Source organism: Anastrepha obliqua, chromosome 3 (assembly GCF_027943255.1).
Source record: "Anastrepha obliqua isolate idAnaObli1 chromosome 3, idAnaObli1_1.0, whole genome shotgun sequence".
NCBI lineage: Eukaryota > Metazoa > Arthropoda > Insecta > Diptera > Tephritidae > Anastrepha > Anastrepha obliqua.
Genome location: NC_072894.1, coordinates 76,256,356 through 76,282,583, shown reverse-complemented (window position 1 = coordinate 76,282,583; position 26,228 = coordinate 76,256,356). Strand labels below are relative to the sequence as shown.

The 26,228-nt window shown below is 35.5% G+C and overlaps 1 protein-coding gene across 1 annotated transcript in view; it reads right to left on the bottom strand.

The window, feature by feature from the left end:
- The window catches only part of LOC129242389 (cuticlin-4), a 63,008-nt gene that overhangs the window by 4,612 nt on the left and 32,168 nt on the right, over positions 1–26,228 (bottom strand). The window contains exon 2 of the mRNA XM_054879006.1: positions 12,958–13,164. Coding sequence (XP_054734981.1) covers positions 12,958–13,020 — 63 coding nt within the window. The 5' untranslated portion in view covers positions 13,021–13,164. The remainder of the gene's footprint in view (positions 1–12,957; positions 13,165–26,228) is intronic.

The following is a 26,228-nucleotide window of genomic DNA, read 5'->3' as shown; positions in this document are numbered from 1 at the left end:
TGTTACAAAACACCAGAAAAAAAAATAATGACTGTACAAAAGTATAAGGTAAGTAACGAAAATACTACGCTGTAACTGTTTTGAAATTGCATAACAACCAACCAAAGTAAAAGCGGCAACAACAGCCAACAAGCTTCAAACCTTAACAAATTTGCTGAATTGTGTTTTTAATACGCTGTAGGTGAAAGAAATCAAAACGGCTATGAGCAGCTGGGTATTTTGTGGGCCTCAGGTAACCGTCCTACAAAAACACAGATTAACTTATATGTGCGCGTGTTTTTTGTAGACACAATTCATACACAATAAATTTAAACGCATAAAAAAATGAACTGCTCAAATCATACCACCAAGGCAAAGTAAAATCCCTATGTTTATTTATAGTAAATGCATTCACATATACTCATTAGGGTGGCTCGAATTTTTGGCTTACACTCCATTTGTAGGGAAAATTCAAAACATACATAAAGAAGACTAGGGGTTGTAAGCGCCATGCTACACCAGGTCGCTAGGTAAACTAGGAGTCGGAACCGAACTTATAAGGCTTATCCACACGATGCTTACCGATAGAACGGTCGTGGCAGAATGGGGTGACACCTCTCTCCGCCGGCAAGTGAACAGAGGCACTCCGCAAGGGGGTGTTCTCTCGCCACTACTCTGGGTTGCCGTACTTAACGGTCTGCTGGAGGAGCTGGAGGGGAGGGGCTGTAAGGTGATTGCCTACGCGGATGACGTGGCACTTATTGTCAGAGGCAAGTTTCTAGATACTCTGATGGAACTGATGCAGGGGTATCTGAATCTAGTTATAAATTGGACCGCTAAATGCGGCCTATCGATTAATCCTCTGAAGACGGAGCTCGTCTTATTTACGAGGAAATACAAAGTACCAAGAGTGCTTCTCCCCTCAATATCGGGCGCTCCGTTGGTGCTCTCTGACAAGGTGAAGTACCTGGGACTCATCCTTGACAGAGGTCTTACATGGAAGCCAAACATTGAGGAGAGAATCAGAAAGACAACAGTCGCCCTGTATGGTTGCAGGGGCGCTATCCGCAAAAGATGGGGCCTCTCGCCTAAAGTCACTTTTTGGCTTTATAAGACGATTATAAAACCAATCTTGCTATACGGAGTCCTTGTCTGGTGGAACTCGCTAGAAAGGATGGTATCAGTTAAGAAGCTGGAGAAGGTACAAAGGTCTGCCCTCATTGGAATCAGTGGGGCTCTCCGTACTACTCCTACTCTAGCGCTTAACGCTATGCTGAATGTGGCGCCCGTGGACATTGTAGGAAAAACTACCGCTGCACGCGCCGCAATCAGGTTAAGGTGTTCGGGCCATAGGCTAGACTTAAGTTACGGACACTCTAGTATTCTTAAAAACTTTGAGTTCATCCCTATGGTGCTGGACCACTGTACACCCACGCTAGGTCCGAGCGGACCTTTTTCTACCCACATTCCCTCAAGGGATGAGTGGGCGGGGTGCAACATTCGGCGGCAAGGCATGGCAAACATGTTCACGGATGGCTCGAAGTTGGACGGAAGGGTTGGTGGGGGAGTATTCTGCAAGGAGCCTCCCATCAAACTTAAATTTAGGCTCCCGGACCACTGTAGTGTTTTCCAAGCGGAGGTATCCGCAATTAAGGAAGCGGTGGACTGGTTGCTCAATTCGGTAATTACCGTTAAGGAAGTAAACATCTACTCCGATAGCCAATCGGCAATTAGGGCCTTGGGCTCGCTGTTTGTGCGCTCGAGATTGGTCGGAGAATGTCTGGCTTCTCTCTCGATTGCATCCGAATACTTCATCATCAGGCTCATTTGGGTACCCGGGCACAGCGGCATAGAGGGAAACTGCTGGGCTGATGAGCTGGCTAGACAGGGAACTTTGGAGACGGTTTCGTCGCGTAATGAGAGAATTGGGGTTCCCCTGAGAAGCTGTGGTCTGCTCCTGGAAAGATGGGCCTCGAGACAACTCAGCGAGCGCTGGGCTACTGTGCAAACGTGCAAGGTCGCGAGATCCTTCTGGCCACGGGTAGATCGGGGACGCTCAAGAGAACTCCTAAGGCTAACAAAACCCCAGCTCTCAAATTTGGTGGGCATCCTTACAGGACACTGTCCGTTAGGTGTTCACGCCGTAAGACTTGGGATTGCCTCAAGTCCGTTCTGCAGAAACTGTCTGGAGGACGAGGTGGAATCATCTCAACACCTTCTTCTCAGCTGCCCTGCTCTCGCCTGGCAAAGACTTAGATATCTGGGCTCTTACTTTTTCGCTACGCCTGCGGATATAGCCGGTGTAGATGTCATAAAGTTGATGAAGTTCATTAGTAGCTTGTTACGGCCAACTACGAACGCAAATCAGCCCCCGTCGGCGCCGTCGTAAAATGTATGGTCATCATCGTATCAAACCCCAAAGCTCCTTCTTCCTTCCCATCTCCTTTCCCCTCTCCCATGTATGGCACCACAACGGACGAATTACATTTGTCTAAGTGAGCTCTTTAGCTAGGGCAGCCATTTATTTAACCTAAGCGCCATGCTATTAATGCAAGAGCTTTTTTTACTAGTTTGCATCCCTAATCTTGTTTGTGGTGGACATAGTTTTGAATAATGCATTTGTTAGACAATTATAAATAAATATCAGCATTCCCCGCGCAATGCTGACAATATTTAAAAAAATATTTTAAATAACAATGTTCCAAGTTCTAAACTTCTCTTTTTCAAAGTAAATCAGTAATCAAGCTATGATAATAAAAAAAGTGTACAAAAAATGCATATTAACTCTTTGGGGACGGAGCCCTTCCGCGGAGCCGAACCGTCGACGGGCAAGCGTCGCTGAGGACGAGAGGTATTGGAGTGCGCAGTAAGGAAATAATAATAAGAAATAAATACGTTGAACGTTATTAAAACGAAGGCTTTATTTAACACAAGAAAATTGTTTCATAAAATCAAAAAATAATTATAAACAAACTGTCATCACTGCTAATGTTGAAATGCCTGTGTGGTTTCCTTATTGCATGGACTTCACTTCCTCTAGACGAAGTAATGCCGTCATCTTCCGTTTTATCACATTCAAATATTCATCAGAACTGTTACAACAGTGCGTAGGTTAAAATATAAAATATATAAAAAGCCTGCTGGTTCCTCTGGCAGTGACACTGAGAGACTGAATCGAAGAACTGAAATTCGTTCTGACTCTACCGTCTTCTCACATCGTAAGTTTACATTGTAAGGAAGATAATACTTCATCACTGATGTCCACTAATGTCTTTGAATGAAAACGTGACTCTTTTACTATACCTACATATGCGTAACTTATCGTTCAGAACGACAGACGTCTCGAACCTTGCAGCTACGAACTAATTTGGGCGTCTATATGCCGACACTCATCCCCAAAGGATTAAGAAACCCAAATAAAATTTCAAATAAAAATTGTATTAAATTAGTTTATTATTGCAAAATTGAAACAGATTATAATTTTAAATAAATAAAGCAAATTTAGGTTAAATATGTAGAAGGCGATTCTAAAATGGGTCTATAAAAAATATTTTTTAAATTGTGAGAAGTGTTCATATGTAAGTACATACAGATATTGGCTATTTTACTGAATAATTGAATCGATTTTGTTTTATTGACCAATTAATGGTACTTGTGAACTGCACATAAAACCTTAAAAACACTGTGCTGTTGGGCCAAGAATCACCGATCAAGCAGGGTTTGCCAACAAAGTGGGATGAATTTTAGACCATCAAAAAAAAGCAATGACATACTTGTTTAACACGTTCACGCCGGCGCGTACCACCGGTGGCTCGCACAAGATTGCTTCATGGGACGGCGTGTACCACCAATGGTACTTTATTAGACGGTACCTATGAGATGAGAAGCCATAAACGACTACCCTTATGAAAAAATTTCGTTTTATATAACCTGCAATCGCTTCCGATAGAGCGAAAAGATGTAAACGTTGCCGTCTGTGGGCGAAGACCATGAATAACAGCCCCGGCGGGAACGTGTTAAGCATCTCTGTAGTGTAAGTCGAGTGTATTGGGAGAAACAAAATTTGGTTGTTTGTGTTTGGTGAATTCACTAATCAACATTTATTTTTTGTTTAATAAAATTTCATGCAATCAACACAATTTTATTTTTATTTTGGTAAAAACGTTGTGTTTTCGTACAAATCAATTCACCCTAATCCACCTACATACATACATACATATAATCCAACTCTTTCTTTTGCCCTTTCTGAGTATGCCGCAAACAGTTAATTTCAAAAACTTGAATTAACAACAGTTGTGATTTCGAGAAGATGGTGAGAAACAAGTCGACTAAGATGAGGTACGTTGTTGTTGTTGCGGTGGAAATTTTCGACAACCACTTTGTTAAGCAATCAGTTACAGCTTTACTGGGACTTACGAATGAAGCGGATGTTGTAGGTTAGTGCATATCTATATACGTAGGTATATACATGCATACATACATACAAATGCGCCTACCATAACCTATTACTGCTGCTGTTACAAATATTCGGTCTTAACATCGGAATGTTAAAATCGAAAGTTGTTTAGAGCGAAAGGCAAGTAAAAGATGCATAAAAAACAAAAACAAAAAATGAAGACGAGAAGAATGAAGAAAAAATTAAAATATTAACAACAAAAATATGATTGGTACAAGTAAGGAAGTGCTAAATTCGGTCCAGATCGAACTTTATTATAAACACGCGCTCATTTCAGCAAAATTTAAATTAGATTCAAATAAACTCTTAGTGAATGAGAGTTATTGCTTGTAACATAAGACGGACATGAGGAAATTTAGTCTTATCATGTAAAAAGTGGGCGTGATTTTTATTCGATATCAATAATATTATATTTATGTCGAATGAATGAAGTGGGGACGTGCAGGTGACGTGTACAAAGTTTGGGCAAGTTTTATTAAGCCCTTATAGAGATACATGCTTTTACCCAAAGGTGGGTGTGACATCGTCGAGTATTAAGTTTTTTGGTTTCTTTATTTGTAGCAGATTTGACTAATTTTGTTTCATTTATAACAGAAATACAACATTTTATTCTTTTTGGAAAATTACTGTTATATGGCAGATGGGCGTGGTTATTGACCGGTAATATAGGTATCTTGTAATATGTATGTATACTAAGTTTAATTGAAATATATCAGTTTTATATTCGAGTTATCGTGCGCACAGACACACGGACGGTCAGACATGGCTACATCAAATCCTCTCTATACTCTGAGTATTTTGCTATAGATGTGTATGCATCAGATCGAGTCGATTATGCTGTTACATACAGTTGTGTGAACAAATTTATAATCCTCCTGCATAATAGTACTTGATATCGATGGCTTTCGAGAAAAAGAACGACACAACTCAAAATGAACTCAAAATTCGGAGTTTTGCCGTTAAAGCAAAACTCAACTACAGAGTTTATATATTTTTATCTGGAAAAGCGTCATAAGCGAATCTTGAAGCAGTTCTGAGAGATGGCGTTAGTGTCGTTTTGTCAGGTGATCGAATTGGCGCGTCACTTATCTAGAAAACTGACCCAACTCAGTATTTTGTATTTTTCAATTATGTCACTTTTCTCGAAAACCATCGATATATGCTCCTCTAAAATTGTAAGGTGTTTGTGCTTTGTAAAATTAGTTGCGCAATTATAGGGAAAAGTAAAGTCTTTATTGTATAAGGATATGTTATCTTCTCACTGACTCAGGGAAATGCGTTCCAGCCTACACCCTGGCAAGTATATGTTAACTACATCGCTTGCCTGAGATTAACTAATACGATTTCATATCCAAGAGATATTTTTCATCATCTCACAAAATGATAAAGCTTATAAACTTGAAGTTAATAAGAGATGCTGCTTCCCTTTTGGGGTCGCTTAGACCTTTGTATTTAACACGTTGAATGCCACGCCGATTTTGTTAGTATCCAAAACATATTATGTGCACATGAAATTTATACACACATTTCTCATATTTAAATTAAATATTTTTGTATACTACATTATATCAATTACGCTATTGCAATAACGTAAATAAAATTGAAAACTTAAAACTTTTAATTTTAGTCAAATTACGTTTTTCTTACAATCCTAGCCGTGGCGCTAGAAAAAAACTTAGTGCTGGTCACCGGTGACCCCCATGGCGTTCAACGTGTTAATTAATTGGAGCAAGTCAATAATTCAGAAAATTGTAGGGCAATTGTTTCTCTGCACAGAATTACTTTGAGGCATAGTCAATAGTACTTTTCTAGGTACTTGCTGTTAGATATATATTATACACATTAGGCCGGGTCGATTTGTGGGGAGGCAAAAAAATCGTCCATTGCTCTGTGAAAATCATATTCTAGGGATCAAAATAAGAAACTTTGCCCAAGGAACCATACCTCTAAAACGAATTCTGATGTCCCCCAATTTGGGTCGAACTTTTAGTGTCTTTTCTCATGTAAAGGCCAAAAATGGTGATATTTTGAAATGATTGTATGGGGAACCCCCCAGGGGAGTTCCAGGGGATGTGCCACTGGCATGGGTGGATCGGCCGTCCAAAGTTAGTGGGGGTCGGTCAAACATTTGGACTTGATTGGGGCACTCTAAATGGGTCAAAGTGGGAGTTTTCGTTCGACCCAAATTGGGGGACATCAGAATTCGTTTTAGAGGTATGGTTTCTTCGGTAAAGTTTCTTATTTTGATCCCTAGAATACGATTTTCACAGAGCAGTGAGCGATTTTTAAATCGACCCGCCCTAATACACATACTTGTATTACATATGTATATATACATGCATGCACCATGTGTAATTGGGGCGTATATTCTTTATTAGGTGTTTGGCCCTGTCTTTCCTTCAATTTGTGCGTCTTAAATTTGCTCTACAAATAGGGGGGACCGACTCCGAACGGTAGATAGTTTTTTATGAGAAGCTTTTTCTTAACAGAAATGCGAAAATTGAGGACTTGCCGAGGTGTCACCGTGATTAGAAAAAAGAATAGCTGTAGCAAACGATCCACAATTTTCATTTATGCTCAGATTGAGTGCTCAGAGAGAAAATTTTTATTTCAACTTTAATTCCACATATGGTGTGCGCATATGCCTTCTTTTTTAGTTGTGAAAAATATGTCTAAAAAATCCTTGTCTGTGTCTAGTCCTTGCACGGCCACGTTAGCGAAAAATTCTCTTAAAACCACTCGCATTCCCTGGCAATAAGTTCTACGCTACCGAATCGTCCTGAATTTAAATCTGAATGTCTGTTAAATTATACCGTATTTATAACATCACTAGTTTGGGCTATCGCCATTTTACTAAATTTTTATATAAATATGTTTATATCTTTAAGATCATCCCTTACACAAATTTTATCCAATTTTTTATTTTTTTGAAATTTTGAAAACTACAGTTATGTGGAAGATTGCCGTAATTATTCAGTAAAATTTGGTATGCCAACCTATCTTAAGCCAAGGATAATATGTCTACTAATTTTCGTTAAAAAATGGAGTTTATTTAATCAAACTCATAGTCAGAGGGACAAATGGACAGACAGAATTGAATATTTTTGCTGTATGGTAGATCGGCGCGCTTGCTGTATAATTTCCTTAATTTATAAAATCATGCCTATTGGGACTGATTAGTATGGTGCGAACCAAGCCTTTTTTAGAATTTTTTAGATTTAAACAGTTTTACTTATCGCGCTTTCCAATTATCAACATAAAAAGGCAGGATTTGTTTGCGGAATATTAAAATTGATACGATTTAACAAAGAAGTACAATCTGAAGAACCACTAACATCATCAAACATAAAGGAGAGTACAGTTCCCCTGACTTCTTAGATCTTAAGGTTTATTATGTATGTACATACAAGCAACCGAGATGATATTACTTTCTATGTGAATTTACAATTTCAAAAATTTTTTGAAAAAATAATTTTTTCGCAGCAAAAATAGTAGGAAAATTCGCCTCAAAATTCATTTTTTAAGCATTTTATTGCGCGATTTTTTTTCCATTTTTTTTAATTCATATAGAAATTATGACATTAATAAACAAAAAAATGCTTGGTTTTTTGTATTCAAGTCACTGACGCCGATGCTACAATGCCCGCTGATTGGGAAACCCCTCTGCGACCTTCCTGGAAGAATTGAGTAAACATTCGCCATTTTAAATGATTAAAATAAAAAAAAAATTATATTATTTTAGTGTATCATACCTATAAATAAACTGCATGCCAATTTTGAAAAAAAAAAATATTGACTTCTTCATTTTAAATAATTTCAATGAGAATCCGGGAAAATATGGCAGTTTATAGGTATCTGTCCCCTTAAATAGGTGTAAAGAAATGACTTTCAGCTTTTCTTGTATGCTGTGTAAAAGAGTCATTGCGATATATATTAATACCTACACCTCATATTATTATTTAGGCAAGCATAGTAAATGGAAAACTGTTAAGTCGTTTTTTCTCAATTTTTTATTTTTATTTTTTTAGTTATGACGATCGAGCTATATTTAGTTTAAAGTTTAATACAGCTAAGAAATTGCTGATTTGTTGATTTCGTGTGGAGAAGAAAAATTGCAAATTAAGGACACGAATATAAAAGCGAGGTGTGTATATGACTTAACGATATACAAAAAAACTTGAAATAGTCTGCTAGTATGTGTTGCGATTAATAATGCGAGAAAATATTTTTTACAAGAAATTCACAACTGAAAAAATCAGAGCATAACTCTAGAAGCGCCAACTGAAAGAATGGCAAAATTTACAAGCAATTTATTTGTTAATAGGAACAGATACGAAATATACATATCTACATATGTTCTAATATACATATGTAGGTTTACTACTTATATTATTGGCATGTTACCGCCAACCACTCTGTATGCAATTAAGCACATACGGATGTTTGTTTGTATGCATCTGTATAATGTATGATAAGCTAAGAAAATTAGTACAAATCGAATGTTCAAAGTTTCGCTATATTGCTTTATCAGCAACAACAATTTTTTGCATTGTCAATACTTATAACAACTACATAGAGTTTAGTCTTTGCAATGCCATTACAAAAATTACATAGGTACATATACATATATTAGTAAATTTTCGGGTCTAGGCTAAAAAAAAGAAGCAGTTGTAGCAGTAGTAAAATCTGCAACTTCTGAATTGTCATTTTTTTCTGCTCGAAATAATAAAAACACCAATTTTATATAAATATATTAGTTAAGTTTATGTAGTTATAGTTATTTAGTCAAGTTATATTCAAGAATAATGGAGCACAAGATTGCGTAAACTCCGACCGTGACGTCAGCATAGAAAATAAACAAACAAAAAGAAGAAAAAGGAAAGCAAGGAAGAAAACTGCTTTGAAAGCTTCATGATCACTCGCACTTTCACAATTTAACACGCGGCACTTAATTTGTATCATTTTGTATAATTCGAAAATCGAATTTTCTAGTTGATTCCCAAACAAGTAATTGCGTGCACAAAGGTTCGTTTATTTATGGTTTTAAAGTCACTCAAAGCAGCTGATTTTGTCAAATTCACCAAGAATAAAGTAACTGCTCACTGAGGTTGCTACTTTTCTATTATCTCCGAGTTGTATTCACGGTATACAGAATACAGAAGTTGGCGCCTTCCGAAAATCGCTCCTTGATGTTTCGCGAATTTGACAATGTCACTGAAATAAATAAACAGGCCCGGTAAAGGCAGCATGTAGATGTATATAAGTATGAAGGGTGAGCCATCGACTGTTTTTTTAGAAATGTCATAAAAACATCATTTAATATATTTCAAAGATTTTAGCATTTATTAGAGATATTAATTGTATAATACACACTTCCTTCGGCTGACCCAGCACTTGACGGTTTCTGGCTCTACTATCTCACGCGTGGCTCGCACGATATACGTTTTAATGATTTGGATCGTTTCTAGATTATCCGCATTACGAAACATTATCACAATTAAAAAAAAAAGCGTTACAGTTCCGGGGCGGTAAATATCTAGATGGCAGATAATAATTCGATTATCAAACTTAGTGCCCGAAATATCGATTTTTTCATGAGCTCATGGGTCAAAGAGTGCCCAAGTTCATATGGTAAGTTGGATATCACAAAAGGTCAGTTATTCTGGCTTCCTAACAGTAATAGCGGCTCCAGGAGCGTTTTCGAAAAAATTTGTTATCAAACCGAAAAAATTTGTTTTCAAACGTACTCCACCACTATGTGGAGGAGCTCGGTCCAAAAAGGTGCCGGCGCCAATTATTTATACTTATATAACCGATTGTCGACTCTACAGAAACATACGTGGCTATTTGAATATTGTGGTTAGGATAATAAAATTAAGTTATGAATACATTATTTCAAGTTCAAACCATACTGCATGGAATTTGTCTCACTCAAAACGGGGTCAGAAGACTCCTTCTTCGTTTTTAAGTTTGGTTTCCATCAAGCTTTTTTCGACACACATTCCTTAAGTTAGTATACTTTATCGGATATGTACACTCTAAATAATTACACCATGCAACAGTAAAATCTATCTAAGTTAGTAATGCTGCATTATCAGTTTTTTGTTTTCTCATCAATTAAATTTTTAGAAAAATCTTAAAGTTTATAAGGATTAAATTTTCAATAAATGGATATATAATATATACTTGTGTCCATTATTTGATATTAATATGGATATCAAGCGAAATAGGATATGTATTAAGAAAAAATCTTAGTTTACTTTTCACCAGGATAAATATAGTACAATATTGTCTTTTGAGAAATGTATCCTTAAATTCCTTGAAATTTTCTGCCGAATTATTTTGAAAAATACCTATATGTACATACCCCAACTTCGTTTTTCTTGCTGTTTTGTAAAGCCCTAAAAAATAGTTAAACTTTCCTATTACGAATAAAAGTATACACAATAGATACCTGGTTTCCCCCTTTGAAACCTTAAAACCTTTAAAGTAAATTTTTGTCGTTCGGTGTTACTAATGCGTTATTTGATCTATCATTTAATAATTTCTACTGTGAATTTTGAGCGAATACACTTTGAGATATTAACGAAAAATGTCTATGCATACATATGTAGGTAGTACTTATGGCATACTTGTATGTATATACATGCTTATTATTTAAGTACTGTTATTAACCCGGAACTTGAGTTAAGTCACATAAGGATAATATTTATAGAAAATATACTCTTGTTTAAAGGGTGTTTAAAGAGCTCATGAACTTAAAATGATAAATGTTGTTTGAATGATTTTTTTTTTAATCTGGCATTTTTATGGAATTTATTTTTTGAATATGAAATCCGGCATATGACCGCTGTGGCCACGATTTACATAGACCATTCGATCTGTTCAATTTTTAACTACTTTTTTCAATAAATCTGACCGTATAGCGTCAATGATGGCTTGAATATTGCAATGAATCGATTGTTAAACGGCAAGTTGCGCCGTCTTGTTGGAACTAAATGTCTTCGATTTTTAGCTGATTAATTTTTCGAAAAAAAATTGAGTCAACATGGCTCGATAGCGCTCGCCATTCACCAAAATGGCAGCTCCTTCCTCATTTCGAAAGAAATAAGAGCCGATGATATCGCCAGTGCTCTAAGAACTTCGTAAACAGATTAATTTTTTTTAGAGTAAATTTCCACAATTTGAAAGCGTTGTTCTAACGTTATACGATTCATGCCAAAACCTTCATGCCAACACAGTTGCCATTCTCAGCTGTCACAAGGCTATCATTTCTACCAAGCTCATTTAGTCCTAAAATAAGTATGTATGTCAATACATACCAATTACCGTTATTGGTAAACTTACTAATTTATTGAATAATTTTGCCTATACATACTACCTTTTGTTCAGGATAATATTTGTACAAAATTTCATCGCAAAGGGATGGACAGATATCAGGCCGTACTGGAAAACAACCATTGTCAAACTCAAATTGATGAATGACAACAAGGTCTTGTTGCGTACCTCCAACATTAAATTAATGCGTACCTACATATTATATTTTTTTACTGTCGAAAAATCAAAATAGATTTTCATCCTCTCTTGAAAATGCAGCGATAAATTCCTTCCCAAAGTAAATAATATTTTTATTATAAACTTTCTTCTATCGAAATATTTGTTAAATACTACTAATTTACTATACAGTCATTGTAAGTCAAAAGTAGAGAGTTGCCGGTTTTTGTGCCTTGGCGGACGACAAGTCGTCCCCTTAGTATAACAATAGCCTATGTGCTCATAGGCTATTATTTTTTTATTGAAATTTTGGATTCTCCATCGTCGATTTTATATGTGGTCAAAATTTTGTCTAGTTTGTTTCTAGTTCCACAAAGTGGGTCAAAACGTCAGTCAAAAAATAATAAATATTTACCGACATAACGAGATTTGAGTGAGAGCTACTTTCGACAAAAAGTTTGAAATTCATTTTCTCAAAACATCAAAAAATTTATAGGCTATTTTAATACTAAGGGGACGAAGTATGTGGCGCCTTCGACTGAAATACACATAATCTATTTTGCTCTCAGTCAAACTCGTTGCCGCAATGGACAGATCGGACCCATTGTGACGGGCCTTTTAGTAAGTTAGTACGTCACTAAGTTACAGCCAACTGCCGATTTTTTTAATTTTCCATCATAATCCACAAGTTTTTCTGCTCTGTGTATTACAACATAATCTTTAATCTACATGTGTGATGTAATGCTTATTTAAGTAGGTTTATATAGTACGTATGTATGCAAACTGTTGTGAGCGTCATAAGATAGAAGTATTGAACCTTTTTTTACGACAACCTACCAACCCAGTTGCACTTGCTCTGCTCATTGCATTTAACCTATTGTTTGTTCCCATTTCTGATGTTTTTTTTTCATTCAATAATTAACATATTTTCATATCGATTGCAGTCATATTACTAGTTACATACATGTAGACTTAACACACATAGACTCAACTATGGATGCATGTGCATATGTAGGTGCTATACTTACCTTCGCTATGAACACTAAGTAGAACAAAGTTGCGAGCGCATAAGGCCGCAATTGTCGCCCCATTTTATTTGTTTTATTGTGTTTTGGTTTTGCTGAGATTTTTTTTGTTACTGTCAGTCGTCACTTAAATTTTAGCTGTACTTCTCCGGCATGCACATATACCCGACTGCAAGGCGGAAGGAACCACCGCACCGTTCAGAGAGTTATCTGAAATAAAAATGAGAAAATGTTATGAATTTATTGTTATTATATTTTATTATTTATAAAAACAAACAAAAAAAAAACATAAAATTAAGCTGATGGCCTAGTCGCTAATGCTTTTTAATTCATTGTGATTGTAATTCATTACTTTTCCAATTTTCAAATAAAAAAAAAAAAATATTAAAAACTGGTACTAGTGGATATTGGAATTGAAAACGGATGAAATCGGGCAAACCCATGCACCATACAACTTCTGTACGATAATTTTAACATAAAAGTAATAAGAGCTCCTCTGATTCCAAAGCCACAGAGACATTAAAGGAAGTGAAGAAAGAAGTTCGCGGAAAAAGCATCAAGTGTTGCAGCATACTGATCTACTAGTGAACAGGTTGGAAACGCCGGGCACAAGATACCAAACGATAGAAAAGTTTATTTCTAAAAGCGGTCACTCCTCGGCAGACAGTGGCAAACCTTCGAGTGAATTTCTGCCATAAAAAACCTTCTCATGAAAAATCATCTGCCGTTCGGGGTCGGCTTAAAACTGTAGGTGCCTCCATTGGTGGGAAATATCAAGATGTACTTCTTGAAAGATGTCGGCTTGAACGCAGTATTGGGAAAAACAGGAGAGTGAACACTTTGGCAGGCCATACGATTTCTGCAATTCTACAGATCATTTTCAAAGCACACTTGATTTCAACACATACATATGTATCAGGTCAGTCAATAAGTTCGTGCGTATTTTACCCATAATTTCACTTATGTACGTTTTTTGCATACAAAAAATTATACGCGGAATATAACGGAACTATTTATATTTTCATTGATATATTGTGCATTCAACAAGTGATTTTAATCGCGGATAAAAGCACGTGTTGTTAAAAAATAAAATGAAATCTTCGAACTCGTATAAGAAGCATATTTTGTATTTTTTTTATAAAAGTGGTAAAAATGCAACAACTGGTGCTACAGAAATAAACACTGTTCACGAAGAGGATACCGTAAGTGCAAGGACTGCGCAAAAGTGGTTTTCAAAATTCCGAGTGGTAACTGCGACGTGGAGGATACCCCGCGCGCTGGTCGTCTGAAGTCTTTAACTCCGACGCCTTGCTCGAACTCGTGGAAGCTGAGCCAAATTTGACAGTCGATATGATAGCTCAGAGGTTAAATTTATCTCATGGAACAGTTCACAGGTACCTAGTTCAGTTGGGAAAGGTTTCAAAGCTGGGAAAATGGGTCACGCATATACTTTCCGTCACCAACCTTCAGCAGCGAGTGAATGTGTGTTCTCAGCTGCTGCAACGGCTTGAAAATGAAAGTTTTTTGAACCGTATCAATATTGGTGATGAAAAATGGGTCCTTTACAATAATCCAAGTATATGTACATAGATATCATAAGCTAAAAGTCAGCACTGTTACTATCAATAACCACTATCAGCTTGCATGCAATAACAATGTTCAAAGTCTGATAGCTGGCAGAGTATACCATACTGGCACATACAATTTTTAGGTATCAGGAGTATTTACACAACAGTGCTGCTAGATAAGGTTTTGTGTTTTTGAATACAAATAAGAACAATTTTGAGTAGTGACACTTTCGAGAAATAAATTGGCCTGCTACTATAGTTATGTACATACACATGTATGTAGGTATGTATACATATGTACATATGTCGATTTCAAAGAAAAGATCAATAAATATGGTATTTCTTAGTCGAAAATATCTCGATATTACTATTTATCTAGCTATTACTACAAGTATTTTTGCTTTCGATTTACTGTTTCATGGCCATTGAAAATGGCTATCTTGGTTTATTCGTAAGTCGCGATTTGCGGTTTGACATTCACCAATGCGAATACATTGAAAAATTTACCGTTGCACAAATCAATGCGCGCTGTAGCGACAAAGTGAGAGCACTATGGACCACTTTCTATTTTCACTACAAAAACAACAAGTAGGTATACAGCAAATTCATTGGCAGGCAACTAACTGAAAGGCAGGCGAACAACGAACAAACAAAACTCGAGCTAAGCAATTTTGTTTGTAGGCAATTGATACTACAAACAAGAGTGATGTGTTTGTTTTTTTTCGTGAACAAAAGAGGGGCTGTGAAGCGATGCAACGATAGACACTCAACAATGAGACATTTACAAAAACAAAAGAAGAAGTAGCCAGAGCTGCATGCAGTAACATCAACAACGCCAACGCAAATGAGATAAATATAATGAATTCACACATACACAAATACACAGTCTGCATTCATTTAAGTTTCGTAGGATTACGTAGGGCTGAGTTGGGATGACAGCCGGAGGGTAAATATTCAAATGTCACCACATATGTAAGTGTATAAGGAATGTATGCAAATACATGAAATCGGTTTAAAATTTAATGATACGACTTCGCAGATTAAGAATTCAAAATAAAGGTTTTTTTAATAAGAGGTATTATTTGGATATTCAAAGAAAAATGATTTTTTTTAATATATATGATCGGATGGTTATTGCATTATAAAGAGAACGGTATGCCGCTAATAGTGGAAAATAATATGACCCAATGACCACCACGACCACGCTTACAGGACAATATCCTTTTCATGAGATTTTCCATAACCGAATTGCAAAGTGGCTGCCCTATGTCCTAGATAGCCTCACGAATTCCATCTTTGAGGTCTTGAATCGACCCTGGGCTGTTGGCGTAGATCTTCTCTTTCAGGTGGTCCCAAAGAAAAAAGTCACAAGGTGTTAAATCACAAGATCTCGGTGGCCAATTGTGATCCCCTCTTCCTGAGATAACACGGTCCGAAACTTTTCACGTAAATGATCAATGGTTTCGTTACTTGTGTGGCACGTAGCGCCGCCTTTTTAAAAATAACCGTTGTCCAGATCAATACCATCTAGTTCCGGCCATAAAAAATCGTTAATCATCTCTCTATAGCGCAATCCATTCACCTGTAGCACCTGTTATTCGAGTGAGTGAGTGCATTCACATAGAGATATGGTCTATATATAAATGCTTTACGTATACAACTATGAGAGCAGCTTGATCTCGCAGATTTTTAATTTTGATTTGGAAGCATACTAATGATTAATTATACATAATTTAAAAAAATGTCGAAGATTCGCTTATATAATTTAAAAATAGTTATATTGTGATGCAAACAAAGCATACCTTTTTAGGAAGCTTTTTATGATCAAAAATACTTTCAGAAACTTACTGAAAGTTCACCATCAATGAAAACGAACATATTCACAATTTTTTATCAGTCATAGTCGCGAAGCTGAGTAATACATAGACTAACTACAAAAACATATTTCAAACTTTATAATTTTAAGTGGCAGTAACTAACTCACTCTAGTACCATTCAACAACTATCTAGCGCAATATATAACAGATTGAAGGAGGTACTTCGTTCACCACTAGATCCATTCGCTCGGCTTCTTTATCCAGTTAGGAAAAGGCAGAATAAAAAAAATTGCGCCTGAGCAATTAAGTTCTGCGGCTTGCGCGATTTTTTCCAGCATTAGGTAGCATTTATCGATTTTCCTTCATTAGCGAGCATTTATCAGCAGCTATTAGAGCCTCGGTAGCGTTCTCACGTCAGTCGAATTAGAATTATATCCGGCCAAGTTATGTTTTATGCCATTACAATAATAACATCAAAGAGTCCAGGCACTCAAAATATTTAGAGTCTAGCTAATAAATCCATGTGAGCTAACTCAAAAGCTCACTTAACTTAACTACTTTTCAAAAAATATGCCATTAAGGAAAGAATAATGTGGAAATGGCCTAAGGAGGTGTGGTTCTTTTGCCTCGACAAGATGCCAGTACACAAAAGTTATATAGCGAAGCATTTATTCATTCTCCCAGATTAGGCCTTATTAGCGAGTGCTGTACTGTTGTCCCGACAAAACAAACCTTATTAGATTGTTATTTCTTTCTTTATTTGAAGGTCTAAACAATTTGATGATATGAAAGTTTTGAAAAGTGGATAAGGCTTAAAAATATATCAAAGAGAAATAATAATTTCATATTTAATTTGACATCAGTTCTTCTTTGAATTTTCGAACTTTATGATCTCCTGGCATTTTAATTTCAATATTAAATTTCTGAAAGCATTTCTATATATTTAGATAATGCACAAGGTACCCTTAAATATCGTATTGTCTTGCGTCGTACAGTTTTTAACGGTGAAATTAATCGTTGGATATTTTTAAACTACAACCAACTATATTTTAAGATGAACCCTCTAAATATATAACATTTTTACGAAATACGACAATAAGATACTTTTGACACCGTTGCGAATATCCTAGTAATTTGCTACAGACAGTTATAAAGCTCTCGAAAATATCGTTCAGATTTTTTAATTTAAAATTTTGAAAATTATGACTAATGACCACATTCTATTCCGGTCATCTGTTATATATTCATCTGTTAATATATTATATTACATGGTAATGCTAAAAAATATTTCTTTCCAACTAAAACCAATTTTTATGGCGTGTATGAAGGATTAAAAGCAAGATATTCACTCACTTTTATCATGAATTTAAGTATTTCACATTTAGCAATATCAGTTTATTTATATTTTTTCTTTTTTCCCTTTAATGTTTTTTCTTCGAAATTAAAAATAGCACGTATTTAAATTGTTTGACATTTTTCTATCACCAATCACTATTTGTTAATAAAAATTCAGTTCGTTCTAGTACACGTGACTCGTAACAACACAATTGACACGTTTCATTCTCACAAATGCAAGTATATACATATGTATGTGTGTACATATACATATAACGTCGGTTTATCCGCTACGCGTGTGTAACTTGCAAAGACAACGACGACGCAATACTAACAGTCAAATAATGACTAACTGGACACGCACAGTTAGTTACGGCCACAACACTACCCACTGACCGACCGACCGACCGATCCAATATTAAACTAAAGATGCTGCGCACCAAAAGAAAATGAAGTATAAAAAGCAATTTCAATAAATGTGTAGCAAATGCAGATGCGCCGCTCATAAGTGCGATTATATACATATATGCAAGCATTTCTATATACAAGGAATGAAGAAGCGCAGATAGACGAAAAGAAGATATATACGTATGTACATATACATATGTATGTGTGTACATAAATAAATACAAAAGTAAAGAAATGAAATTCATGGAAGAAAAGAATATGCCGCAAACTGGCTTCGCCTAAAGCCACATATTGCACTTCAACAGCATAACGACTCTAAACGCACGCACACAGGTGTGCTTTTCATGGTAGAAATATTTGTATAGCTATGTTTATGTATGAAGCAAGCAAGTATAAATATTTAAATGTAAAATGTAAAATTTTATACTACAATGTGCATACATATGTTGTGCATAATGAGCGAGAGGAATGTCACTTTCCACTTGCGAAAATGTGTGAGATGCGTCGCATCTATTTACTACAACCCGCCGCGACGTCGGTTAGCCTACATGGCGTATGTGTAACCTGTTATGAGTACAATGTGCTGTTATGCGTGTTTTTTATTTTATTTTTTATTTCTAGCATTTATGAATTTGTCAACAAAATAAGTAAAGAAAGTTCACAAAATTTAAAAAGCAAAATATAAGCAAAAAGTATTCGGTGTGCGCGTTAATGTTTTTTTGATGTACCTATTATTATTTTTTACTAACTTTTAGTAATGAAAGCTGTTGTTTATGTAGTCACCTTTTGTTTTTCATTTGAAAGGAAATTTAATTACCGCGTCTTTTTGGTGGTCAACTAAGCCATATGTTGTTAGCATGGTTTTAGAGCAGCAGCAATGACCGACCGGCATGGGACTATTTCATCGAACAACATGTTGAGTGTTTCAACTTTAGCTACTCGTTTGTATCTAAGTGTTACAAGTATTATACAAGTTTAGTATCACCATTAAACCGGGTTAACTAAAATATTTAAAATCTCTTGAATTAAAAACAAAAAATTTGTTTTCTAGAACGCGTTCAAACAACCTAAGAGTGGAAGTGAATTGTAGATACTAAACGAAAAAAGAGGAGAAAAAGCTTATGAACATATAGTAAAATTTCCCAAGATTAAATTTTTACTTTAATGTAAGCTATAGAGGACTGTATGAAATACTAAAATGATAGAAAAAGGCTTTTTAGTAGCAGTCTCTCGTCGGCAGACAATTGCAAACTTCCGAGCGTATTTCCGCCATGAAAAAGCTTCTCACAAAAAATATCAGCCATTCGGAGTCGGCTTAAAACTGGGACCTACAGTTTGTTCCATCAATAGACACGCAAAAATAGGAGGGGGAGCTCGATCAAACACCTAACAAAAATGTAAGCTCCAATTATAAAATAAAAATAAAACTTTAGATGAAAAACATACAACAATAAAAGGGGCGTACGCATTGCGAGGGGCTTTGTTCTATTTGAAAATGTAATTTACTTCGAAATTTGTTACTCTTAAAATCAATTCCATGTAACTAAGTCCACATCTCCAGGTCTGTATTACAAGGTCTCCAGGTCTGTACTACAAAGAATATATTCACTCATTGTTGTGAATCAATATATTGGAGATTAAATCTAGATTTGGTTCTATTGTTTCAGATTGAAATTTGCCTTAATAAAATAATATATATTAATATGTCACCATCACTTAAACTGATTAGCTTTTATAAGAAGTTTAGATAATTTTTGTTTTGGCCCCGGTGATCACTAATTTCTGTGGGCAATTGCTTGAAGATAAGTATACAGAAATTTGTTTGGAAGATTATGTAAAATTTTGCTTTTATTTTTAATTTTTAATGCCCTATATTAGATATCAATTATTTGTAGCTTACATGTGAATATTTATTAGTTGGTATGGACAAGCTAAGTGGCGCTGGAGTAAAGATATTTCTAAAAAAAATTATTGGCCGCGCGATCCGACTCATTTTCAGAACGTATAACGGCTACATGGCAGTTATTGGGGGCCCCCATAGTCCAATGGGTTGGTGCGTCTCTGCCATTGGGTAGTGCACGAGTTCGGAGCCCCGGTCATGAAACACTAAATGACAGAAAAAGCTCCTCATAAAAAACCATCTGTCTTTCGAAGGCGGCATAAAACATCAAAATGCACACCAGAAACAGAAGGAGAAGCTTGGACAAACACTCTATAAAGGGTGTAAGTGGCAATTATATATAAAGGGTATTTCAAACGTCCATTTGTGGAACAACATCAAGACGCACATAGGCCGGGTCGATTTGTGGGGAGGCAAAAAAATCGCCCATTGCTCTGTGAAAATCATATTCTAGGGATCAAAATAAGAAACTTTGCCCAAGGAACCATACCTCTAAAACGAATTCTGATGTCCCCCAATTTGGGTCGAACTTTTTAGTTTCTTTTCTATAACTCACTTAAATTAATTTTTTCATTTACATATGTTCTGACTAAATAAATTTCTTAAGAGAGAAAATAGATATTATTATAAATAAATAATAAATATTATTACAAATAAATAAAAATAAAGAAAAAACATAGCCATTTAGCTAATTTTTTCATGTAAAGGCCAAAAATGGTGATATCTTTAAATTGGGGGACATCAGAATTCGTTTTAGAAGTATGGTTCCTTCGGCAAAGTTTCTTATTTTGATCCCTAGAATACGATTTTCACAGAGCAATGAGCGATTTTTAAATCGACCCGCCCTAATATATATATTTCAAACGTGACGGCTAGATGTTAGTAGTGAATAATTCTTAGACGATACCTTTTTTATGCCATCTTTCTTCTTCTTAATTGGCGCTATAACCGCTTACGCGATTTTGGCCGAGTTTAACAAAGCGCGCCAGTCGTTTCTTTCTCGTGCTAACCGGCGCCAGTTGGACACACCAAGTGAAGCCAAGTCCTTCTCCACCTGATCTTTCCAACGCAGTGGAGGCCGCCCTCTTCCTCTGCTACCACCAGCTGGTACCGCATCGAATACTTTCAAAGCCGGAGCGTTTGTATCCATTCGGACGACATGACCCAGCCAACGTAGCCGCTGGATCTTTATTCGCTGCGCTATGTCTATGTCGTCGTAAAGCTCATACAGCTCATCGTTCCATCGTCTGCGATATTCGCCGTTGCCAACGTGCCATCTTTAGTATTTGTCAAGTAGACAGATGTACAATTTTACATGCGCGTTAAAATCATTGAAACTTATTATGAAGACAACATATTGGAAAATTCGTAATTTTTTTGGTGGAAATAATCATCTAAATTAGCAATAATTCACAGTTTGGTGAAAAGATTTCAAGAAACTAGCTCTGTCAAGGATAGAAAAAGCACTGGCAGACGAAAAAATTCGAAGTCCTGTGGATTGTTGCTGTAGCGCAAAGTTTTGCTGATTATCCTTCAACATCGATATCCTGACGTTCTCAACAACATTTAAATTATGTAATTTTTCACATATAATTCTTAAGAGTTATATTTTGAATATAAATAGTGAAATCCGAAAGAATCTAATTTTTTGCATGTTTTATTTTAGAACAACATCTAGGCGTGTATTTTGAAAGACCCTTTATATATATATAACAGTTGCAAAAGAAAAAATATGTTTGCAAAAAAGGCGTTAGGTTGTGATATTTCTAATAAATGTATTTATGCAAAAAACAAAAAAAAAAAACAATGTTGTTGTAGCAAACCAGACAGGTTTTTGTTATTATAAAGATAATATTATCTAAGGTATAGAGTGGGCTTTGTTTTTATTGCGTCCCATGTTGATAAGTTGTGAACTTTGCGACCCAACAAATTTAAGGAAAATTAAATTCAATTTTACATATACATATACACGTACATATAATACGTATGAAAGTGCATACAATTGGCGCGTAAGCACATAGTAAGCGAGATTCCACTTTGGCCGTACCATATAAATCTTCGATAACGATAGGAGTTGAAGTAAAAAGTCATTTCTATATATTAATTAGAATACTTAAAGGAATAAAAACAATTAAAATAACAATAAATAACAAATATGTATATTTGAAGTGCATACATATGTATGTATGACATTTTAAATCAGCCTATTGAGTGCTGAACAAATTCCGGGTTCTATTCAAGCATTTATGTTTGAAAGTATTTATGTATGAGTACATGTGTTTTACAAAGTACATGTATACTCATAACCAGTTGCTTCGTCGCTACATGGCCAAATGACGGCCAAATAGCGCAAGGCGCACTTGAGAAGGCCACTGAGATACCAGCTGTTGCCGCTACTGCCGCTATTAGGCAAGTGTGCTAGTAACCTACTGAAATGGTAAACAGTGCAATCATGCCGACATGGCAAGTAGCGACCTAGCTGAGCATTGTGACTGACTGGTCACATTTCAGTTTGCATCTCTATCTCTAACACTTGGTGACTGCAATGCTGATAATGCGTTTAATTATGACTAACAATGTGGACGGAAAATTGTTTAAATACTCATATCAATATAATGTGCCAGTCAAGTATGTACATTCCGTCAAAAAAGTACTGGGAATTGTTCAATAAAACGCAAAATAATTGTATAATTATCAAAATGTGCACAAAACCATGATGATAAAAAAAACGTGTAGCATGACTTTAACTTTTGACCGACTTTGACGTGGTTTTTTGGATTTCGACTCATTTTGACAGCGCCATTCAGCCGCTTAGAAATTTGTGTAACGCGCGTTTTTTAAATGAACAATTTCCGATATTTTTTTGACAGAATATATCATATGTACCTATACATACCGAAATAAAATTTTTAAATCTCTTATATTGAATATCCGAGTATACTGCAAGTACAAGCAGTAGAAAAGTATTTAAATGTTAAGCTGAGCTAGGGCATTCTTACGAAGAGAGTTTGGAGTTCTTCTGGCTGCATGTGGTCAACTCTTGTGGAGGTGAGGCTCAACAAAGCGCAGCGAGACTTGAAGTGCTTCTTGCCACGAAAGGATAGCAGACGAACGAGGCAATTTTTAAAGCTAGTAAGGTCACAACCATCGTGGTGGGTATCTTAACTGAACACTGATGACTGGAGATCCTAGTTCTGAGCCTCAATATCATTTTTGTGGTAGGTATTTAAAGGATGATGAAAAATTATCATCTCAGTTCTTATTCCCTAGTTGGTTTACAGTTGCGAGGCAAAGTTTCGAATTTTTTGGCTTTTGCAACTTACATAGGCCTAAAGTGATATGGTGCTAGCAATCTAGCCACCCGAAGAATTTTCTACAATATTAGGAAGCAGTAATTTTCCGTAATTCATATATTTAAGGGTCTCAAAATGGTGCATTTATAAGAAAATTAAATAAAGTTATACACAAATATATATATATTAAAAGTTATTTATATTTATATAAACATCAAATATCAGCAAAATCACGTTGCGTTTTGTTACAGAGCATACGCTTGGCCACCACCGAAAACAAACGAAAAAATGTTATCGTGTTTGCTCTGGAAACTTAATATGCTTTTGTAAGTTAGTATTTTGCCTAAAACACTCTATAGATGTGGCTTATACATATCATATGTGCATATGTTTATGCATATTTTAAGTATGAATCAACTACAATTTTTTTTCGTCTACTATATTTCCTTTTTTTAAATCAAATTGCAGAATTTCTGGATATGGGACAATTTAATTGTAAAAATAATTTTTGAAAATAATTCGACTCGAGTGCCTCAAAGTGCCGCGGTCTCTAAGTCTATTGAATATATGCAGACAAAATAAACACACACACATCTAATGTGCGTTTGAATTATATTAACGCTAACAGCTCTAAGAGTATTAGTGGTCATGGCAAACATTTAATTTATTTTCGATAAAAGTCTATAATCTCTAGCCCAATGTAAAAACAACCGTTTCGTCATCCATTCTTAAGCTCATCAAGCAATCCTCTGTACGTTAATTACTATTAAGTAATTCGAAAAAAATACCGTAAATAATAATAAAATACTTTATTTCATCAGCATCACACATAGGTTTCTAGAATAAAAGCCATAGTATACAAAAAATTAGTGAACAATGAACATCTCATCAAACTGTGCAGAAAATTTACGCTAACTCGACTGACAATTGACACACGAACAGCAAATGTGGCATTTCAACTCAGCTAAAATGTTAAGGTGTTGCAGGAACGCTGCTCCAAATTCTCTTTATAACACATTCGCGCTAGATTTTTCTCTCTCAAGCTAAACAGCAGAGAGCAGAGTAGATGGGATCAAAATGCTTATTAAACCACACGTTCTCTTTTCTTACCGACACACTCAACCACTCAGCGCTCTGTAAATATAGCATGCGTTAGCATTGAAATACAAAAATTCAAGTGATTGATTTGAATAACGCGCATGCAGGAATTGGAAAATAATTCTATAAGTTGTCTTATGAAGTTGCGAACAGTGTTTCTAACTTACGTTAATTTTTTTAATTTTATAAGTAAAAAGCATTAACTACATCCAAACAAGTTTTATTAACTCAATTCTCCCAGTATGTGCATATTACAATGGAACAATGCCAATTTGTCTAGTCCAGTATGGTCTCAGAATAATTGACTTCTTTTTTCCGTAATTATAATATATTTCCTCCAGTTGGAAAGAATCTTTCGGAAACCGCATTACTTGCGGGGGTGGTTAATATTCGTACTCTGTAACTGCCCTCATGCAGTAATGATATTTCACTTTTACGAAGCTCCCGGCAATTGATTATGTCGAAGTCCATATTAAAATATACATCTATATTTTCGTATATAAATGGATTGTTTGGTATTGGTCTTCTTGTAATTTTTTTAACGATTTTTCAAACGGCTCTAGAATTCTAGAAGTGACCTATTGTATTTGTTTTTCTAATAGCGATCACCTTTCGGCACACAATGGCAAATCTCCAAGTGTATTTCTGCCATGAAAAAGCTTCTCATAAAAAACTATTTGCCATTCCCAGTCGGCTTAAAACTGTAGGCCTCTCTATTCGTGAAAAAAACATGAAAACGCATACCGCACTGGAGGATGTATATATTTATAAGTATATATCATCCTTGACATACCCATAAGTGTTCCAAACTTTAATGCGACACTTTTATGCTGCTCTGTGAAACGCTCGATTCTCTACTACGCGTAGCATAAGCTTATAGAATATATGTAAATAGTAATATTTACTAATAATCCAAAACTATGGGGATTAAATTCCCTATCCATTCTTCCATTCTCGAAGCTGCGTGCCTTTATTTTTTCATACGATTTTTCCGATGGATATCATTCGAGTGCTCAAATGATTTGAATTAAAAAGGGCATGTCAAGTAATTACTTGAAAACAAATCGCACTTGTTACGTTAAAGCGTAACAACTCAAAACCTGAACATTTTCAGTAGAGACGAAAAACTGTTTCCGTAAATATTAATAATATAGGTATTACGAGGGGAAAATATGTAATTGCACGAAAATATCATTAAAAACAATATAACGGTTGTTTCATTCTTATTTGTTTAGTAGTTGCGCTAAAATAACAAATTTTTGAGTGGTTACTCTTTTCCTTTTTTTTTTTGAGTTGTTACGCTTTAACGTAACACGTGCGAAATGAATACAAAGCAGCTTAGCATTAGTAGGAGAATTGCCCTAAGAGCCACTGCTAAAACAATGTTTCCCTTTCGCTATTTTGAGTGAACAGTATTGAGTTGAAATGAATATATTTATTCCGCTCTCTGTTTCCATTCAAATTAGTGTATTTTGAAATATGTAGCTAAACAAACTTGCTTCAATTCCCCTATCACTCAGCCAGTTAGTCACTGTACAAAAGCACCTGAAAATTTTAAACTAAGTGTCTCAGATTGTGATTGTTGCTCTCACTCAGTTGCTACGCTCGCGATATCTTCGGTCAATGGTTCTCACTTCCAATCCATTTGATTGTATTCGTAACCGCTACTTTTTTGCTGTTATTTTTTTATTTATTTTTCGCTATTCTTCTTTTTCAAGTTTTAGACCAACTGCTGCCTTTTATTTACTGTTTACCTTTCTTATTATTCACTTCTTTTTATGTCTTTTACATTCACAACATATTTTCATTCACTCTTTTTTGTTGTTGTCTTGTGTTTTGAGAGTCTTTTATTTTG